A 16,838-nucleotide genomic window follows, 5' to 3' on the forward strand; every position below is an offset into this window, starting at 1 on the left:
CAAACGGCTGGAGATATTTCGATAATACTTGGTCACATGTTACTTATATGTCCACTTAAAATATAGGATAGTTAATTTAACTCTTAACTACCCCCATTTGTGAGGGTCGGGGTTTTTGTTTAAAGTCCCATGCAAATCAATGGGAAATGTATGTTCCCACATAACTTCCGTATGGCTGGAGATATTTCAATAACTGGTACACATATTACGGGTCGGGATAGGAGGACGGGGATAGGAGGACGGGATAGGTGGAGATAGGAGGTCGGGATAGGTGGGGATAGGAGGTCGGGATAGGAGGTCGGGATAGGAGGGTCGGGATTGCAACAGCAATGGCATGGAGATCACGGGCAATCCCAGCAGCCAGGCCCACCATGATCAGACATGTTATCCCCTATCCTTTGGATAGGGGATAACATATCTAGGGGCAGAGTACCCCTTTAAAGGGGTACTCCGGTGAAAACCTTTTTTCTTTTAAATCAACTGGTGGCAGAAAGTTAAACATATTTGTAAATGACTCCTATTAAAAAATCTTAATCCTTCCAGTACTTATTAGCTGCTGAATGCTACAGAGGAAATTCCTTTCTTTTTGGAACACTGATGACATCACAAGCACAGTGCTCTCTGCTGACATCTCTGTCCATTTTAGCAACCGTGCATAGCAGATGTATGCTAAGGGCAGCATGGTGGCTCAGTGGTTAGCACTGCTGCCTTGCAGTGCTGGGGACTTGGGTTCAAATCCCACTAAGGACAACAATAAATAAAGCATTATTATTATAACTTCACCAGAGAGCACTGTGCTCGTGATGTCATCAGAGAGCATTCCAAAAAGAAAATAATTTCCTCTGTAGTATTCAGCAGCTAATAAGTACAGGAAGGATTAAGATTTTTTAATAGAAGTAATTTACAAATATGTTTAACTTTCTGCCACCAGTTGATTTAAAATAAAAAAGGTTTTCACCGGAGTACCCCTTTAAGCCCAGATTGTGGAGGCTTCAGTGATGATTGACTTTCTGGAAGTTTCTCCCATCTGCACATAGGATCTTTGGAGTCCATTGGGTTCTTGGTCACCAAGGCCCTTCTCCTCTCATGACTTAGGCTAGAGGGACGACCAGCTCTAGGAAGAGTCCTGATTGTTCTAGACCTCTTCCATTTAAGAATTTAGGAGGTCACTATGTTCTAGGGAACTTTCACTGCAGCAGAATTTTTTTTGTACCCTTATCCAGATCTGTTCCTCCACACAATCCTGTCTCTGAGCTGTACAGGCAGTACAAATGTTGGTGCGTATTTAAGGGGGTATTCTTCCCACAGACATCTTATCCCTTATCCAAAGGATAGGGGATAAGATGTCTAATCGCGGGGACCCCAGCAATCAGACATCTTATGCTCTATCCTTTGGATAGGGGATAAGATGTGTATGGGCAGAATACCCCTTTAAGTTTACATGCTGATTTTCACTGACAATGTGGAGGCATTTTATGGGATAATCAGTGCATATATTAAAATAAGCACCAAATTTCATACTGTGTGAACCCAGCCTATGGGATATTTAATATGACTTGCTGGTCTCCTACAGTTTTCCAGTGATTAAAATGAACTTTGTTTATTTTGCAGACGACTCAGCTATTTGTAGGCATCCTCCTTATATCCATTGGCATTCCTGTGACAATCATTGAAAGTGAAAATAGGCTTTTCATGCCATTGATATGCTATAGCGGTATCGCCATATGGTCTGGAATATTGGTAAGATACATACCGTATTTATGGGCGTATTACACGCACCCCCATTTTAACAGGGAGATTTAAGTAAAAAATAAAAATAAATGTAAAATAAATGACTTGGACTAAATGCCACATCATCCCCCCACCCTGTCTCATCCCCCCTCATCATTTCCCCCTTTCTCATCATTTCCCCCCCACTCATCATTTCCCCCCCCCTCATCATTTCCCCCTTTCTCATAATTTCCCCCCCCCTCATCATTTCCCCGTCTTACCATCCCCCCTTATCATTTCCCCCTTTTCCCTGATGCTGCACAGCCAAGTTGGCAGGGAACGTCACTCGTCATGCTTCTGTGATGTCCCAGTGCAGGATATGCATCTCACAGTCCTATCAGCTTGAGTCCCTGCACGTCCCCAGGGCTCACCTGCATTGTACCCCTATAATCTGTATAAGTGTTTATTATATGTAAAGGACCTTTGATATGGTCACATGGTTATTAGTCACATGATAATGGTTGTCACATGTTAAAGTCACATGTTTTGTTACCCAGAGAGCATCAGGTGACCAGATGACCCGCAGCTAGCCTATGGGCTCCTTGCTCAGCCCCCTTTATAAGAGGGGGAGGTTCTACAATCTCTCTCTTGTGTTTCACTTTCTGCTGAGGACAAGTCCAGTCCAGACGTCTCAGAGCCAGTGTCCAGTACATCTGGAGGCCTCAAGCCTAAATTTCAGCCACAAGTCATTAAGTCAAGTCACCTCTGCTGTCACTATCTTCAGTCAAGTCAAGTCTATTATAGTCAGCGTGGCTGTGCTAAAGTCTGTCAAAGTCACTGCAAGTCCCAGCAAGCTGCGAGGTCCCCTGTGTTACTGGTCACCTCTCTGGGATCCTGGCCTAGCTGTAAAGACTGTTACCATCTGTCTACCTCAGTAAAGCTACCGTTAACCCTAACCTTGCCTTGGACTATTATTTGCCCTGCCTAACTAGGACTAGCGGTGCTACCGTTCGGGTGGTTCTCGGTTAACAATCCTTAACAACCTTAAATCAGTGACCAGCACATTTATCTGGGTATAACAGGTAGGGCTTTTGCCTTAAACTTAAAGGGGTACTCCGGTGATCAACGTGTTTTTTCATTTTTGACTTACCCTATTTGTTTTGTTTCATTTCTATTCTTGTTGTTTAGCCTACTCTATTTCCGTTCTTTGTTGTCTTTTTATCCCCCACTTTGTTTTCCTATCTTTACTTCTATTTCCTGTTTCTTGCTGTGCTGAACACTACAAATCCCAGCATGCCACATGCCTTGCTGGTTTGGGGCGGCTTTTTTTTTTTTTTTTTGTTCCGCCCTTTACTCACCCTACTATTTTCCCGGGTCGGCCCCCTTATACACAGCACACTAATATAATCAGCCTTGGTTGGGATACACTGGCATACACACACACAAAAGGGACTAGAACTCCCAGCATGTGTCATTCAGGAGTTTTCAGTCTGTGGCATAACACCAGCATGCTGCCTCTGTAGTCTCCTGGGGGTTGTAGTTCACCACACCTCTATAGGGCATACACCAGTGTTTCCCAACCAGGGTGCCTCCAGATGTTGCAAAACTACTACTACCAGCATGCCTGGACAGCCAAAAACTGTCCGGGCATGCTGGGAGTTGTAGTTTTGATACAGCTGAAGACACCCTGGTTGGGAAACAATGCACTTTGTTTGCAATATATACTGAATAGGCTAGGCCAGTGTTTCTCAATCAGTGTGCCTCCAGCTGTTGCAAAACTACAACTCCCAGCATGCCCAAAGTCTGTCCAGGCATGCTGTGAGTTGTAGTTTTGCAACAGCTGGAGGCACACTGGTTTGTAAACACTAGCATGCACGCACATAACAGGGACTACAACTCCCAGAATGTGTGATTTAGGAGTCCCCCCCCCTTCAAACATAGAAATCATCCCCAGTCTGAGATTTATTCCCCTGCAGTCTACACATCCCCAACCCGTGCACCTTCTCATCCTCCCCTTCAGATAACACTCTTATCTTCTCTGTCTTCTTTCAGTGCAGACCTGCGTCCTCAGAAGTATGTCCTCTCTCTATCCCTGCTCTGGCTTCTTTCTCTCATGCACACCTGCGTCCTCCAGGAGGGGGAGATGAGGGGGCGTGGTTTCTTTCTCTCATGCACACCTGCGTCCTCCAGGAGGGGGAGATGAGGGGGCGTGGCTTCTTTCTCTCATGCACACATGCGTCCTCCAGGAGGAGGAGATGAGGGGGCGTGGCTTCTTTCTCTCATGCAGTTCTGAAAGAACAGAGAGAAAAAAAAGCCATGACATGTTGTCCACAGCCTAATCCTAACATGGCCGACGCTGTGGACAACAGTAAGAGATCTAACACAGAACTACAGAACTTCCTGGCCCACAAACAGGTAAGAAAAAAAGGACACACACATGCTACACAAACATATAATACATTTCAAATGCAGAAAACATGAGCATTAAAAGAAGATGCAATCTAGCCAAAAATCTTAACCACCGGAGTACCCCTTTAACCCCTTAAGGACCAAGCCCAAATATACCTTAAGGACCCGGACATTTTTTTAACATCTGACCACTGCCACTTCAAGCATTAATAACTCTGGGATGCTTTTACTTTTCATTCTGATTCCGAGATTGTTTTTTCGTGACATATTCTACTTTATGTTAGCGGTAAAATTTTGTCGATACTTGTTGAAAAATTTCTTGGGGAAAAATTCCAAAATTTTATGAAAAAATTGAAAATTTAGCATTTTTTTTTACTTTGAAGCTCTCTGCTTATAAGGAAAATGAATATTCCAAATAAATTATATATTGATTCACATATACAACATGTCTACTTTATGTTTCCATCATAAAATTGACGAGTTTTTACTTTTGGAAGACATCAGAGGGCTTCAAAGTTCAGCAGCAATTTTCCAATTTTTCACAAAATTTTCAAAATCAGATTTTTTCATGGACCAGTTTTTGACTGGACCAGACCAGGTTTTGAAGTGGATTTGAGGGGCCTTCTTATTAGAAATACCCCATAAATGACCCCATTATAAAAACTGCACCCCTCAAAGTATTCAAAATGACATTCAAAAGGTTTGTTAACCCTTTTGGTGTTTCACAGGAATAGCAGCAAATTGTAGGAGAAAATTAAAAATCTTAATTTTTTTACACTCGCATGTTCTTGTAAACCCAGTTTTTGCATTTTTACAAGGGGTAAAAAGAGAGAAATGTTCTTAAAATTTGTAACCCAATTTCTCTTGAGTAAGGAAATACCTCATGTGTATGTTAAGTTTTCCGCGGGCGCAGTAGAGGGCTCAGAAGGGAAGGAGCAACAGTGGGATTTTGGAGAGTGATTGTGAGTTTTTCTGAAATGGTTTTTGGGGGGCATGTCACATTTAGGAAGCCCCTATGGTGCCAGGACAGCAAAAAAAAAAAAAAAAACACTTGGCATACTATTTTGGAAACTACACCCCTCAAGGAATGTAACAAGGGGTCCAGTGAGCCTTTACACCCCACAGGTGTTTGACGACTTTAAGTTGAAGTTGGATGTGTAAATTTTTTTTCCACTAAAACGCTAGTTTTCCCTCAAATTTTAAATTTTTACATGGAGTAATAGGAGAAAATGCCCCCCAAAATTAGTAACCCTATCTCTTCTGAGTATGGAAATACCCCATGTGTGGACATCAAGTGCTCTGCCGGCGCACTACAATGCTCTGAAGAGGAAGAGTCACATTTGGATTTTGCAAAGCAAATTTTTCTGAAATGGTTTTTCGGGGGCATGTTGCATATAGGAATCCCCTATGGTGCCAGGACAGCAAAAAAAAAAACACATGGCATACTATTTTGAAAACTACACCCCTCGAGGAACGTAACAAGGGGTACAGTGAACCTTAACTACCCACAGGTGTTTGATGACTTTTTGTTAAAGTTGTATGTGTAAATGATTTTTTTATTTTTTTTTACTAAAATGCTGGTTTTCCCCCAAATTTTACTTTTTTACAAGGGGTAATTAGAGAAAATGCCCCCCAAAATTTGTAACCCCATCTCTTCTGAGTATGGAAATACCCCATGTGCGGATGTCAAGTGCTCTGCTGGCGTACTACAATGCTCAGAAGAGAAAGAGTCACATTTGGATTTTGCAAAGCAAATTTAGCTGAAATGATTTTTCGGGGGCATGTTGCATTTAGGAAGCCCCTATGTTGCCAGGACAGCAAAAAAATAAATAAAACCATATGGCATACTATTTTGGAAACTGCACTCCTCAAGGAACGTAAAAAGGGGTACATTGAGCCTTAACACTCCACAGGTGTTTAACGACTTTTTGTTAAAGTTGGATGTGTAAATGATATTTTTTTTTTTTTACTAAAATGCTGGTTTTCCCCAAAATTTTTCTTTTTTACAAGGGGTAATAGGAGAAAATGCCCCCCAAAATTTGTAACCCCATCTCTTCTGAGTATGGAAATACCCCATGTGTGGACGTCAAGTGCTCCTCTGGCGCACTACAATGCTCAGAAGAGAAGGAGTCACATTTGCAAATTTTGCAGAAATGGGGGGGGGGGGGGGGCATGTCGCATTTAAGAAGCCCCTATGGTGCCAGAACAGAAAAAAAAAACAAAAAAAAACATGGCATACTATTTTGGAAACTACACCCCTCAAGGGATGTAACAAGGGGTCCAGTGAGCCTTAACACCCCACAGGACTTTGGATGTGTAAATGAATTTTTATTTTTATTTTTACTAAAATGCAGTTTTCCCCCCAAATTTTACATTTTTACAAGGGGTAATAGGAGAAAATGCCCCCCAAAATGTGTAACCCCCTCTCTTATGAAAATACCCCATGGGTGGATGTCGAGTGCACTGCAGGCGCACTACAATGCTCAGAAGAGAAGGAGTCACATTTGCTAATTTCTTTGGAGAAAGTTTTCTGGCTATTTTGGAAAACTTCCACTGCAGTTTTTGAGCCAAAGTCAGAAGAGCAGGAAGGAGAAGTGTACATCAGTAAGTGATGCATGCCAAAGATAGCGAAGCATTGTACTTGACTATCTCTGGCAGGTCCATAGATAATGAATGGAGAGGCTCGATGCTTTCAAAGCTCTACTCATGTCACCATTTTTTCAGATCGCAGGATGGGGGGGTCTCAGAGGTGGAACCCCCATGATGTGACACTTATCCCAGTCGATAGGGGATAAGTGTTTTAACTTGGAATATCCCGTCAAGGCCAAAGCTGGCTGCAGTGGCAAGGGGTTTCTCTTACTCTAAGTTAATATTGTCATTTTTGTTTTTGTAGTGCATTATTTCTGGATCACTGTCAGTAGCTGCTTCAGTAAAACCAACTTTGGGAAAGGTAAGAAAAATACATTTGACAACAGATGTTTAGTAGGTTCCCTTTTAATATGTAAGTAGAGGACTATACCAAGTGTCTCCTGATGCATAGTTGAAAGTTGATGGAAAAGTGTATCTTATCCTACTTTTAAAGGGGTACTCCACTGGAAAACATTTTTATTTATTTTTTAACTGTTGCTAGAAAGTTAAACAGATTTGTAAATTACTTCTATTAAAAAATCTTAATCCTTACAGTACTTATCAGCTGCTGTATGATGCACAGGAAGTTCTTTTTTAATTTTTTTCTGTCTGACCACATTGCTCTCTGCTGACACCTCTGTCAATGTCAGGAACTGTCCAGAGCAGGATAGGTTTTCTATGGACAGAGGTGTCAGCAGAGAGCACTGTAGTCAGGCAGAAAGGCAATTCAAAAAGAAAAGAACGTATTGTGGATCATACAGCAGCAGATAAGTACTGGAAGGATTAAGATTTTTTAATAGAAGTAATTTACAAATCTGTTTTACTTTCTGGCACCAGTTGATTAAAAAAAAAAAATGTTTTCCAGTGGAGTAACCCTTTAAGGATCACTTGTTTGCATTAGGCACTGTATGTTACTAAACACCAGGGATTAGAATATGATGAAGAGAAGGCATCTTGTGGTGGTGGTTCAACCATAAGAGGTGTGGATAAAAAATTTGCTGAAGGAGATGAGATGTCTCCCCGGTGCCATGGTCAACTGGAAATAGAGACATATTGCATATATGAAATTAGGCTGGAGAATAAGCATAGGGAAGCTCATCCTGTGGGGTATCTTTTCACCTATGATTTGTGCATTAAAAAAATTACTTTCAGTACATTTACTTTTCAATATCTTTTCAGAGATTTTGTCAGTCTGAATTGAACAGAAACAAAAAAAAACACTACAGTACGTATCTTGAAATCAATGGGACTCTGCTGCTGCTGCGGAATGTCTGTGCTGAATATTCATGTGGAATTCTGCACTGAAATTCTGCTGTGTGATCATAACCTAAGAGGTGTAGTGCAGATGTGAAGCATAGTGGAAAAGCACCATACCACCTATGTAACTTAAAGGGGAACTCTGCCCCTAGACATCTTATCCCCTATCCAAAGGATAGGGGATAAGACGTCTGATCGCGAGGGTCCCGCCGCTGGGGACCCCCTGCGATCTCCCTGCGGCACCCCGGCATTCTTTTAGAGCTTGTGATGTCATGGCCACACCCCCTCATGTCACAGCCATGCCCCCTTAAATGCAAATCTATGGGAAGGGCATGACGGAAATCTTGCCCCTTCCCATAGACTTTCATTGAGGGGGCGTGGCCATTATTTCATGAGTGGGGTGTGGCCGTGACATCACTAGCCTCCGCCCTGCATCGCCAGTCATTCGGCATGGAGCAAAGTTCGTGCACTGGATGTCTGGGATGCCGCAGCTAAGATCACGGGGGTCCCCAGGGCAGGACCCCCGCAATCAGACATCTTATCCCCTATCCTTTGGAAAGGGGATAAGATGTCTGGGGCGGAGTACCCCTTTAAAGGACTTGGATCTGTTTTGCCTGGAAGACATACCCCTGGAATTGTGGCCAAATGCGGCCCCACAAAGTATTGACTTTCAGGGGATAAATACGTTTTGTTTTGTGTCTTATTTTTTTGAGTAAAACATTTTTGTGCTGTAAAAACACCAAGAGGGTTGAATACTTCCCTAACAAACTGTATAAAGGAAGACTAGATGGACCATGTGTGTTATGTCTGTTTCTTAAGTAATGTTATTTTGTGTCTAGGTAAAGGCGAGCTTGGTGATGAACATCTTCAGCTCTCTAGCTACAGTGTGCGGAATAATACTTACTGCACTTCAGCTTGCTCTGATGAACTACAGAAACTCTCCAAGCTACAGGAAAGATCAATATTGTGCACATTATCAAAGTAATATACAATGTCTAGGAATCTTTACTCCTTTGGTAAGAATCATTTTCATTTCATTCCCTTAAAATACTGCAAATACAAGAAGAACCTTTCACGTTCTTCAAGAAATAGTGCCCCCTGTTGTCCATTGGCCAGGTTTACATTCAGCTACATGTGTCCCAGGCATCTGCCATTCACTTCCATCTTCCAGAAATCAATGCTACAATAGAAGCCTTTGTGTGTCATTCAGCTGTATTGAAGAGTCCAGTCAACTAGGCCATAATATACTGGTGAAAAGGTTAATCCCTATGTCTAGTGAAGGGAAAAAATTATTTGATCCCCTATTGATTTTGTATTTTTCCCCACTGATAAAGAAATGATCAGTCTATAATTTTAATAGTTGGTTTATGTAAACAATGAAAGAGAATAACAACAAAAAAATCCAGTAAAACACATTTTGAATTGATTTGCCCTTTACTCGGTGTAAAAAAAATGATTTCATCCCCTATTAATCAGCAAGATTTCTGGCTTTATACAGGTAGTGAGCTGAGATTAGGAGCATTCTCTTAAAGGGAGTGCTCCTAATCTCAGCCTGTTACCTGTATAAACAACACCTGTCCACAGAAGCAATTAATCAGATTCTAAACTCTTAAACATGGCCGGGACTGATGAGCTGCACATGTAGAGGCCCAACTGAATTATTTAGATTGTTACAGTTGCGCCCCGGCCGGACTCTCCGTCCGTGAGCGCTCCCTGTCCCCACTGCTGGCGGGGCTGAGATTCGCATTGGGGGACGCGCCTACATGCGAGTCTCAGCCTGTCTGAGTTTCGGCGTGTGTGCCTCCGCCCCCCAGGGCGCATGCGCGCCAGAGCTCTGTTTCTTAAAGGGCCAGTACCAATTCATTAAAGTGTCTGCACCTGTCCCTAGTCCATTAGTATCTGCTCCTCCCTGTACCCTGTGCCGGATCTTTGGTTGTCTTAGCCATAGTGAAGTCCTCTATCCCAGTTACTGTGTATCTGTTCCTAACTTCCATTCTATCTTGTACCTGTGTTCCTGTCCTGTCCTTCTGCCATCCCCCCACGACCTACCAGCCAAGTCCTGTCAGTCTCCTTCTGTGCCACGCCACCCCCAATTAGAACGTTATAGGTGGTCAAAATAGGACAATTTTAGTTTTTTTTTTAAAAGCAGTACAGTAATAGAAAAGTATGTAATCATGGGTATCATTTTAAATTGTATTGACCCTCAGAATAAAAAAATGTTACCGTGAAGTGTACATTGTAAAAGCGAAACCCTCCAAAATGTGCTAATTTGCAGTTTTCATTTTAATTTCCCCACACAAATAATATTTTTTTGTTTTGCCATACATTTTATGGTAAATTAAAAAGGTGTCATTATAAAGTACAATTGGTCACACAAAAAATAAGCCCTAATATGGGTTTGTGGATTGAAATATAAAAGAGTTATGATTTTTAGAATGCGAGGAGGAAAAAACGAAAGTGCAAAAAAAAGTCTTGTGTCCTTAAGGGGTTAAATTATAGACTGGTCATTTCTTTGTCAGTCAGCAAACATTCCAAATCACTGTAGTCGGCTCCTCTAGTCATACTCTCTTTTATTTTTATACATGTATTCAGTAGAAGGGGCGACAAACGGAATACCAAGGAGTCACTTGGCCTGCATAGAAGCTGCATACACAAAACGACATCAGATGAATAACCACAATTTTTTTCTCTTTCAGCATGTTGTTACTGGACTTTCAGTATTTTTTTTAATGCTATTTACGCTGGTGTTTTGTATTGCCATATCCACAAGTGTGTTTGCATGCAGAACTGCCTGCCGATCTTCTTTGACTGAAATGGTAAGTTACTATATTAAGAAGTAATCATTTTTATTGAATTATTACAATACAGATAAAACAATAAAGTAACAACATTGAGGACAGATTGATACACTGTACACATTAAACCAAGTCGTATTGTACTATACCTATCCTTCCATACACCGCCTATCCAAAACTTATTTTATTTCTAGTCCTGCTCACAAAAATAAAATAAAACAGAGTGGGGGGAAAACAGACTAACAATAAGGTAAGAAAAAAGAATCATTTGTATTTTGCAGAGGGGAAATATGGAGCAATCTCCACTTTCCTTTTAATGGGGTTCTGCAACATAAGATGATTTTAGTACGTACCTGGCAGACAGTAATGGACATGCTTAGGAAGGATCTGCACTTGTCTTGGGGTAAATGGCTATGTTGTGAGATTACCATAACGCTGTGACTAGCTTTTTGTGAACTTGTATTTCCTGTTTGATTTTTCTTTTTTTGACTACAAATCCCATAATTCCATTCTCCTCCCTCCCACACATCAGCCACCCCACCTATTGAAACATAAATGAGCTGCATTCATTCAAAGACCTGTGGTTTTCAATCAGGGTGCCTACAGCTGTTGCATTAGTTGCAGATTGATCCTGTAGCATTGTCAAATAAAAATAATTCCTGGAATACCCCTTTAAACCCACAACAGCAATATCAAATTCAGAAAATCAACAAACAATGACAAATTGCTCCACCTTCTCGAGAGCGCTTCAGAACTGCCATGGGCCTCTGCCATCCTCCCTAACATTGGGGGAACCATTGTGGTCCTCCAGTGAAGTGGGATGACCATTATTTCCGCTGCCAGCAGATGCCTCAACATGTCTTTCTTAAGATTGGCCAGGGAGCCCGGCAAAAGTGAAAGCAACTCTATTTGGCTACATAACATCCCAATAACTTCTCATATATATTAAAGATTTTTTCCCCAGAATGGCTGAATTTGGGATGCATCCCAAACAAATATTGACCAAGGTGCCCTCTTCTGTGTGACATCGCCAACAACAATCTCATTCAGATACTTCTGGGTACCTCTACTTATACCAACGTGAGATTTATATTATTTTCCTCCTTGACACAGAATGCTGATAACAGGCCATGGGAGAATATGCAAATTTTTTAAAGGGTACCTGTCAGATCCCACAAAAAAAAAATGTGATGTTTCATGTCTCTATCACCTATAGTTCACTAAAAAAATAGCATATTACAGCTTCTCAGTGTCTTTTCAATTGTCTCAAAGAGAGGGGGCGTGTCCGTCTGTTGCCTGCACTGTGATGACTCCTCCCCTCCCTCATTCTGCTGACTCACTGCTCTTGGAGGAGCCCAGCATCCCTGCTCTGTAACCCTTTCCTCTCTGGTTTCATGCTGTGTATATACACGCGCACACACACACACACAATGATTATTGGAGATTGCCTGTACTCTACCACCAAAGACAATATGGTGAGTGTCAGCAGTTTTGCTTGTGAAAAGGACTTTTTATTTCATACAAGCAGATACATGTGCAGTGGGTTAGGGTCAGCAGAGCATACCTCGCAGCAACAGACTGAGACCAGCAGCCCAAAGAAGTGCACTTGGGCACAGGAAACAATCTGTTGTCGCAAGGTATGCTCCGCTGATCTTAACCCGCTGCACATGTGCTTTTATGAAATTAAGTATTTTTCACAAGCATAACTGCTGACAGGTGAGTGCAACTTTTTCCATTCTTTTCCTACTGTTCTACCAGCACTCTTAAACCCTGTGTAGATAATAAAACTTTGAGCCGCTCTGATTTACTGAGATAACTTTATAGTTACTCAGCTACCGAAAGTGTTTAAACTCCAGAAAAAGTGATGGAAAGGAAATGCTGGGGGGAGCTGACATAAAGACACGCTGAATAGGAAGATTGTGTTTTCGCTCTACACAGTCGATTTTCACTTTAGTCGAGCATGATGAAAGATAGGGTGAGACCATCAGATGGGGTGAGACCATCATGGGATGATAACTTACTGCTTGGGGGTTTCACCGGGTACGGTCCACACCCCCATTGCAATGATACTGGCTCAAACCTTTTACAATGGCACACAAGAGTTCTAAATTACGTAGCCATGGACAGTCCATGTGCCCGCCTTATAACTCTATCATGACTCGGCGTCTTCTTATACAACATGGATCCGAATAACAAGTGGGCTTTAGAGACACATATAAGCTTCTCTAACTTTTATTTGAAAAATAAAAAAAATTTGAAGTGATCCGAAAGAGGCTTCTTTTGGTTTGGTGCCTGGACCAGCACTGTCATTTGAATGCATTGGATTTTTAAATGCTGATCCTACCTCTTCTATTTCTGAAGGCCCTACTACATGGGTGTGCCCTCATAATACGAAGAATAGATAATGTACATGAGTGGCCATGTGTTTATTAAAACCATGGATTGGGTATGGACATAGAGGACATGTATATAGACCTGACTCACTGACTATACAGAATTGTTCACCCTTGTGCACTAAAAGTACTACGGTATATATATATATATATATATATATATATATATATATATATATATATATATGTATATGACACAACTATAGAAATGTTAATGTTATTTGTATTTCCATTTTACAAAAAATATCTGTTTTATTCCAGCATGTGGTCATCTATCAAACCACTTCTTTGCAAGAATCTGATGCAACCAGAGATATTCCTTTTTAATCTACAGCATCCTTGACATCTGATTTACGGGCACGGACATGAAGCCACTAGTCACTGCAGAGGAGTACATTTGTCAATGGCAATACCTTTATAAGCAACCTGTGACTTTCTAACATTTCTACTGACTACAATTTATTACTTTTCAAATTTTCAATCGATGTGCACTGTTTTAGTATACAGTATCTCACATAAGTAAGTTTACCCCTCACATGGCTGTCATTCCTTCTGGAACGACAGCCATGCAGACCAATTTGATGCAGTGTGCGGTGTATGGTCTGAGCACTGTCGCCCCTTCAACCTCTGCAGCAATGCTGACAGAACTCATACCTATATTTTCCAAAGACAATCACTGACTATGATGATGAGCATGTGCACTCAACATCTTTGGTCGATCACGGCGAGGCCTGTTCTGATAAAAACCTGTACTGTCAAACCTCTGTATGGTCTTGTCCTTCATGTTGAAGCTCAGTTGAAGAGTCTTGGCAATCTTCTTATAGCCTAGGCCATCTTTATGTAGAGAAACAAATAATTTTTTTCACATTCTTAGAGAGTTCTTTGCCATGAAGTGCCAGGTTGAACATCCAGGGACCAACATTAGAGAGTGTGAGAGAGATAACACTAAATGTAAGACACCTGCTCCCCATTCACACCTTAGACCTTGTGACACTAACATGCCACATGATACTGGGGAGGAAAAATGGCTAATACGGCCCACACTTATGTGAGATTCTGTATATTCTATAAAATATTTACTATATACAGTATTATAGGATGTTTATGAGCTAATTTCAAATCCAGTAGCCAATTAAAACAAGCAGAGCTACAGTGTAAAGTATGAAGTGGATTTCAGACCATCCAGGATTTGTCAAATGTGACATGAAGAACAGGTCTGTATGTGATATCCATCATGAAACAGATCCAGCACCATGTCATGTTTTTTTGTTCTAAATGGAAAATGTGAAAAGAACTTTGGCTAGCAGGACAATAAATAGTGTTCTCTATAGATTTTAACCATATAAAGGGGTCTCTTTAAAGAAGTTCTCCGATTGAATGAAAAAGTAAACTACAGCCTGCTAGGGCTGTAGTGGTCTCCAAACTCTGGACCTCAAGATGTTGCAAAACTACAACTCCCAGCATGACTGCCGGGCATGCTGGGAGTTGTAGTTTTACAATCCAGAAAATGATGGATTTTTGCCACAGTTGCAAAGCAGTTGGGTTATGTTGCAATGCAATACCATTCACTATCATTACGTGTGACCTCGCGGTATAATACTGTGATCTTTGTGCCTTGTGATCAAGGTCTCCGTGTAGCCCTTGCCTTGAAGCAATTTTGCATCTTCTTTGTGTACTTACTATATCCTAAGACTGGTGTAAAAACTATTAAAGTGTACTTGTCATTTAAAAACTTTTGACATGTCAAATTTATAATCAGTCAGGGTCTCAATTTTGAGAACCCCAACTATCAGGAGAACAAGCAGGAAGAAGGGCGTGGTAGCCCACTTTACTCCTTGGTTCTCATCGATCATTGTCTTTCTGCTCCATTATAAGTCTATGGGACAGCAAGACAAAGATCACTGACAGTTACTACACACCACTATTGGTTGGGGGTCCCGCTGCCGAGACCCTCACCGATCAGGAAAACGAGCAGGTAGATGTGTGAAGTAGCAGTCAGTGATCTTTTTCTCGCTGCCCCATAGACTTATAATGGAGCAGAAAGACTCTAAACATCATTAAAAAAAAATAAAAAAAAGTAAAGTCAAACATAAGAAATAGACACTATTTTTTTAGCTAAGCAACTGTTTTTTTAGGAAATATCACAAAATGCTGTAAAACTTATATATATCTGGTATTTACATAAACATTATTATTCATACCATAAAGCTTATGTGTTATCATTTGGCTTATTACATCTGATAGACCAAAATTTGGTCCTGAAGGGTTAAGAAGCTAATTTTTATAAAATTTTGATTAAACAAAAAACAATAGTCTTATTACATTAAAAATGTTTCCTTTTTGTCTTTTTGAGAACATTGAATGGTGAGAGATATTTTATCCCAAAAAATGCACATCACTGATCATGGAAATGGATGGAGTATGTCACAGATTTAAAAAAAAACAAACGTACTATTTGAGAAGAGCAAATCAATTTGTTTCTAATCGATTTTGCTCCTAAATTCCACCCAAAATTTTGATTTGTCCAAATCTGAATTTTTTGGGGTTCTTTTTGGGCAAATCCAGTAGGGGAGAAGGGCTCTTATTACAAGTAGGAGACCCAGCTTCTGTACTTACTGAGCAGTGAGGCATCGATTGTATGCCTGCTGACCATTTCACATATACTGGGCCAGGCGCAGAGTGTTCAGTTCAGTGGATGCATTCCTCCTGCAGGTAAGGGGCACTGCTGTTTCTTTCTCCACTTACATTCTAAGACTTGGATTGGACACTGTGAGTGTTCACTGAGCAGGAGGTATACAGCTGATGCCTCCTGCTTAGTGATTAGCTGAAAATCATTGGGTGCAAAGAACCCAGCCCAGTCAACGTATTCCGCCTAGATGCAAGTGGCGCTGTTGTGTGCATTGCCACTTACACTCACTGGGCAAAGCACTCTGTATCCATCCCAGTGTTCACTGAACAGGAGGCAGAGTACACCACTTTATCAGTGTCAGTTTGTACTGTGCCCAAGCATAGAGCCCTACAGAAACTAAGTATAGGGCAGGGACTCTTGTCGTTTTGGTTACAGTCTGGCCAAAGTACTTCACCACTTAACTTAAAGGGGTATTCCGGCCAAAGACATCTTATCAAAGGATCTCCATGCAGCACCCGCATTCTATGCTGCTCCAGTCTCAGTAACCTCTGTGGTTCTGCGACTGGAGATGTGACGTCACTCCAGGCCCCCTTGCAACGTCACACCACACCTTTCATTCATGTTTATGGGAGGGAGCGTGATGGCCAGCAGTTGGCCCCCCGTGATCAGACATCTTATCCCCTATAAGATGTCTTTGACCAAAATACCCCTTTAATATATGACCCCCCCCCCCTGATCAAAAAAACATAAATACCAATCAATGGACTACTGTTGATTGAATTAACATGAGCTAATATGCCACATACATATATAATCCAATGTGTATATATATATATATATATATATATATATATATATATATATATATATATATATATGACACAAATGCATAAAAGCAAATTGAGGCTGGGTTTTCACTTGTTAGTTTTTTTGGAATATCGCCCTTAGCAACCAAAAAAGAGAATTAATGAGTAGATATAAAACATTCCTTCACTCCATCACAGGGAAATTGTATTT

General features: G+C 41.1%; 1 protein-coding gene across 5 annotated transcripts in view; it reads left to right on the forward strand.

The window, feature by feature from the left end:
* The window catches only part of LOC130293877 (membrane-spanning 4-domains subfamily A member 4A-like), a 54,434-nt gene extending 39,036 nt beyond the window's left edge, over nucleotides 1–15,398 (forward strand). For all 5 annotated transcript variants that reach the window (XM_056543084.1, XM_056543088.1, XM_056543086.1 and 2 more), the window contains exons 3-7: nucleotides 1,612–1,740; nucleotides 7,013–7,069; nucleotides 8,844–9,020; nucleotides 10,701–10,820; nucleotides 13,454–15,398. In XM_056543084.1, coding sequence (XP_056399059.1) covers nucleotides 1,612–1,740; nucleotides 7,013–7,069; nucleotides 8,844–9,020; nucleotides 10,701–10,820; nucleotides 13,454–13,519 — 549 coding nt within the window. In that variant the 3' untranslated portion in view covers nucleotides 13,520–15,398. The remainder of the gene's footprint in view (nucleotides 1–1,611; nucleotides 1,741–7,012; nucleotides 7,070–8,843; nucleotides 9,021–10,700; nucleotides 10,821–13,453) is intronic.
* The last annotated feature ends 1,440 nt before the right edge of the window (nucleotides 15,399–16,838 follow it).

This window comes from Hyla sarda, chromosome 10 (genome assembly GCF_029499605.1).
Source record: "Hyla sarda isolate aHylSar1 chromosome 10, aHylSar1.hap1, whole genome shotgun sequence".
Taxonomy (NCBI): Eukaryota; Metazoa; Chordata; class Amphibia; order Anura; family Hylidae; genus Hyla; species Hyla sarda.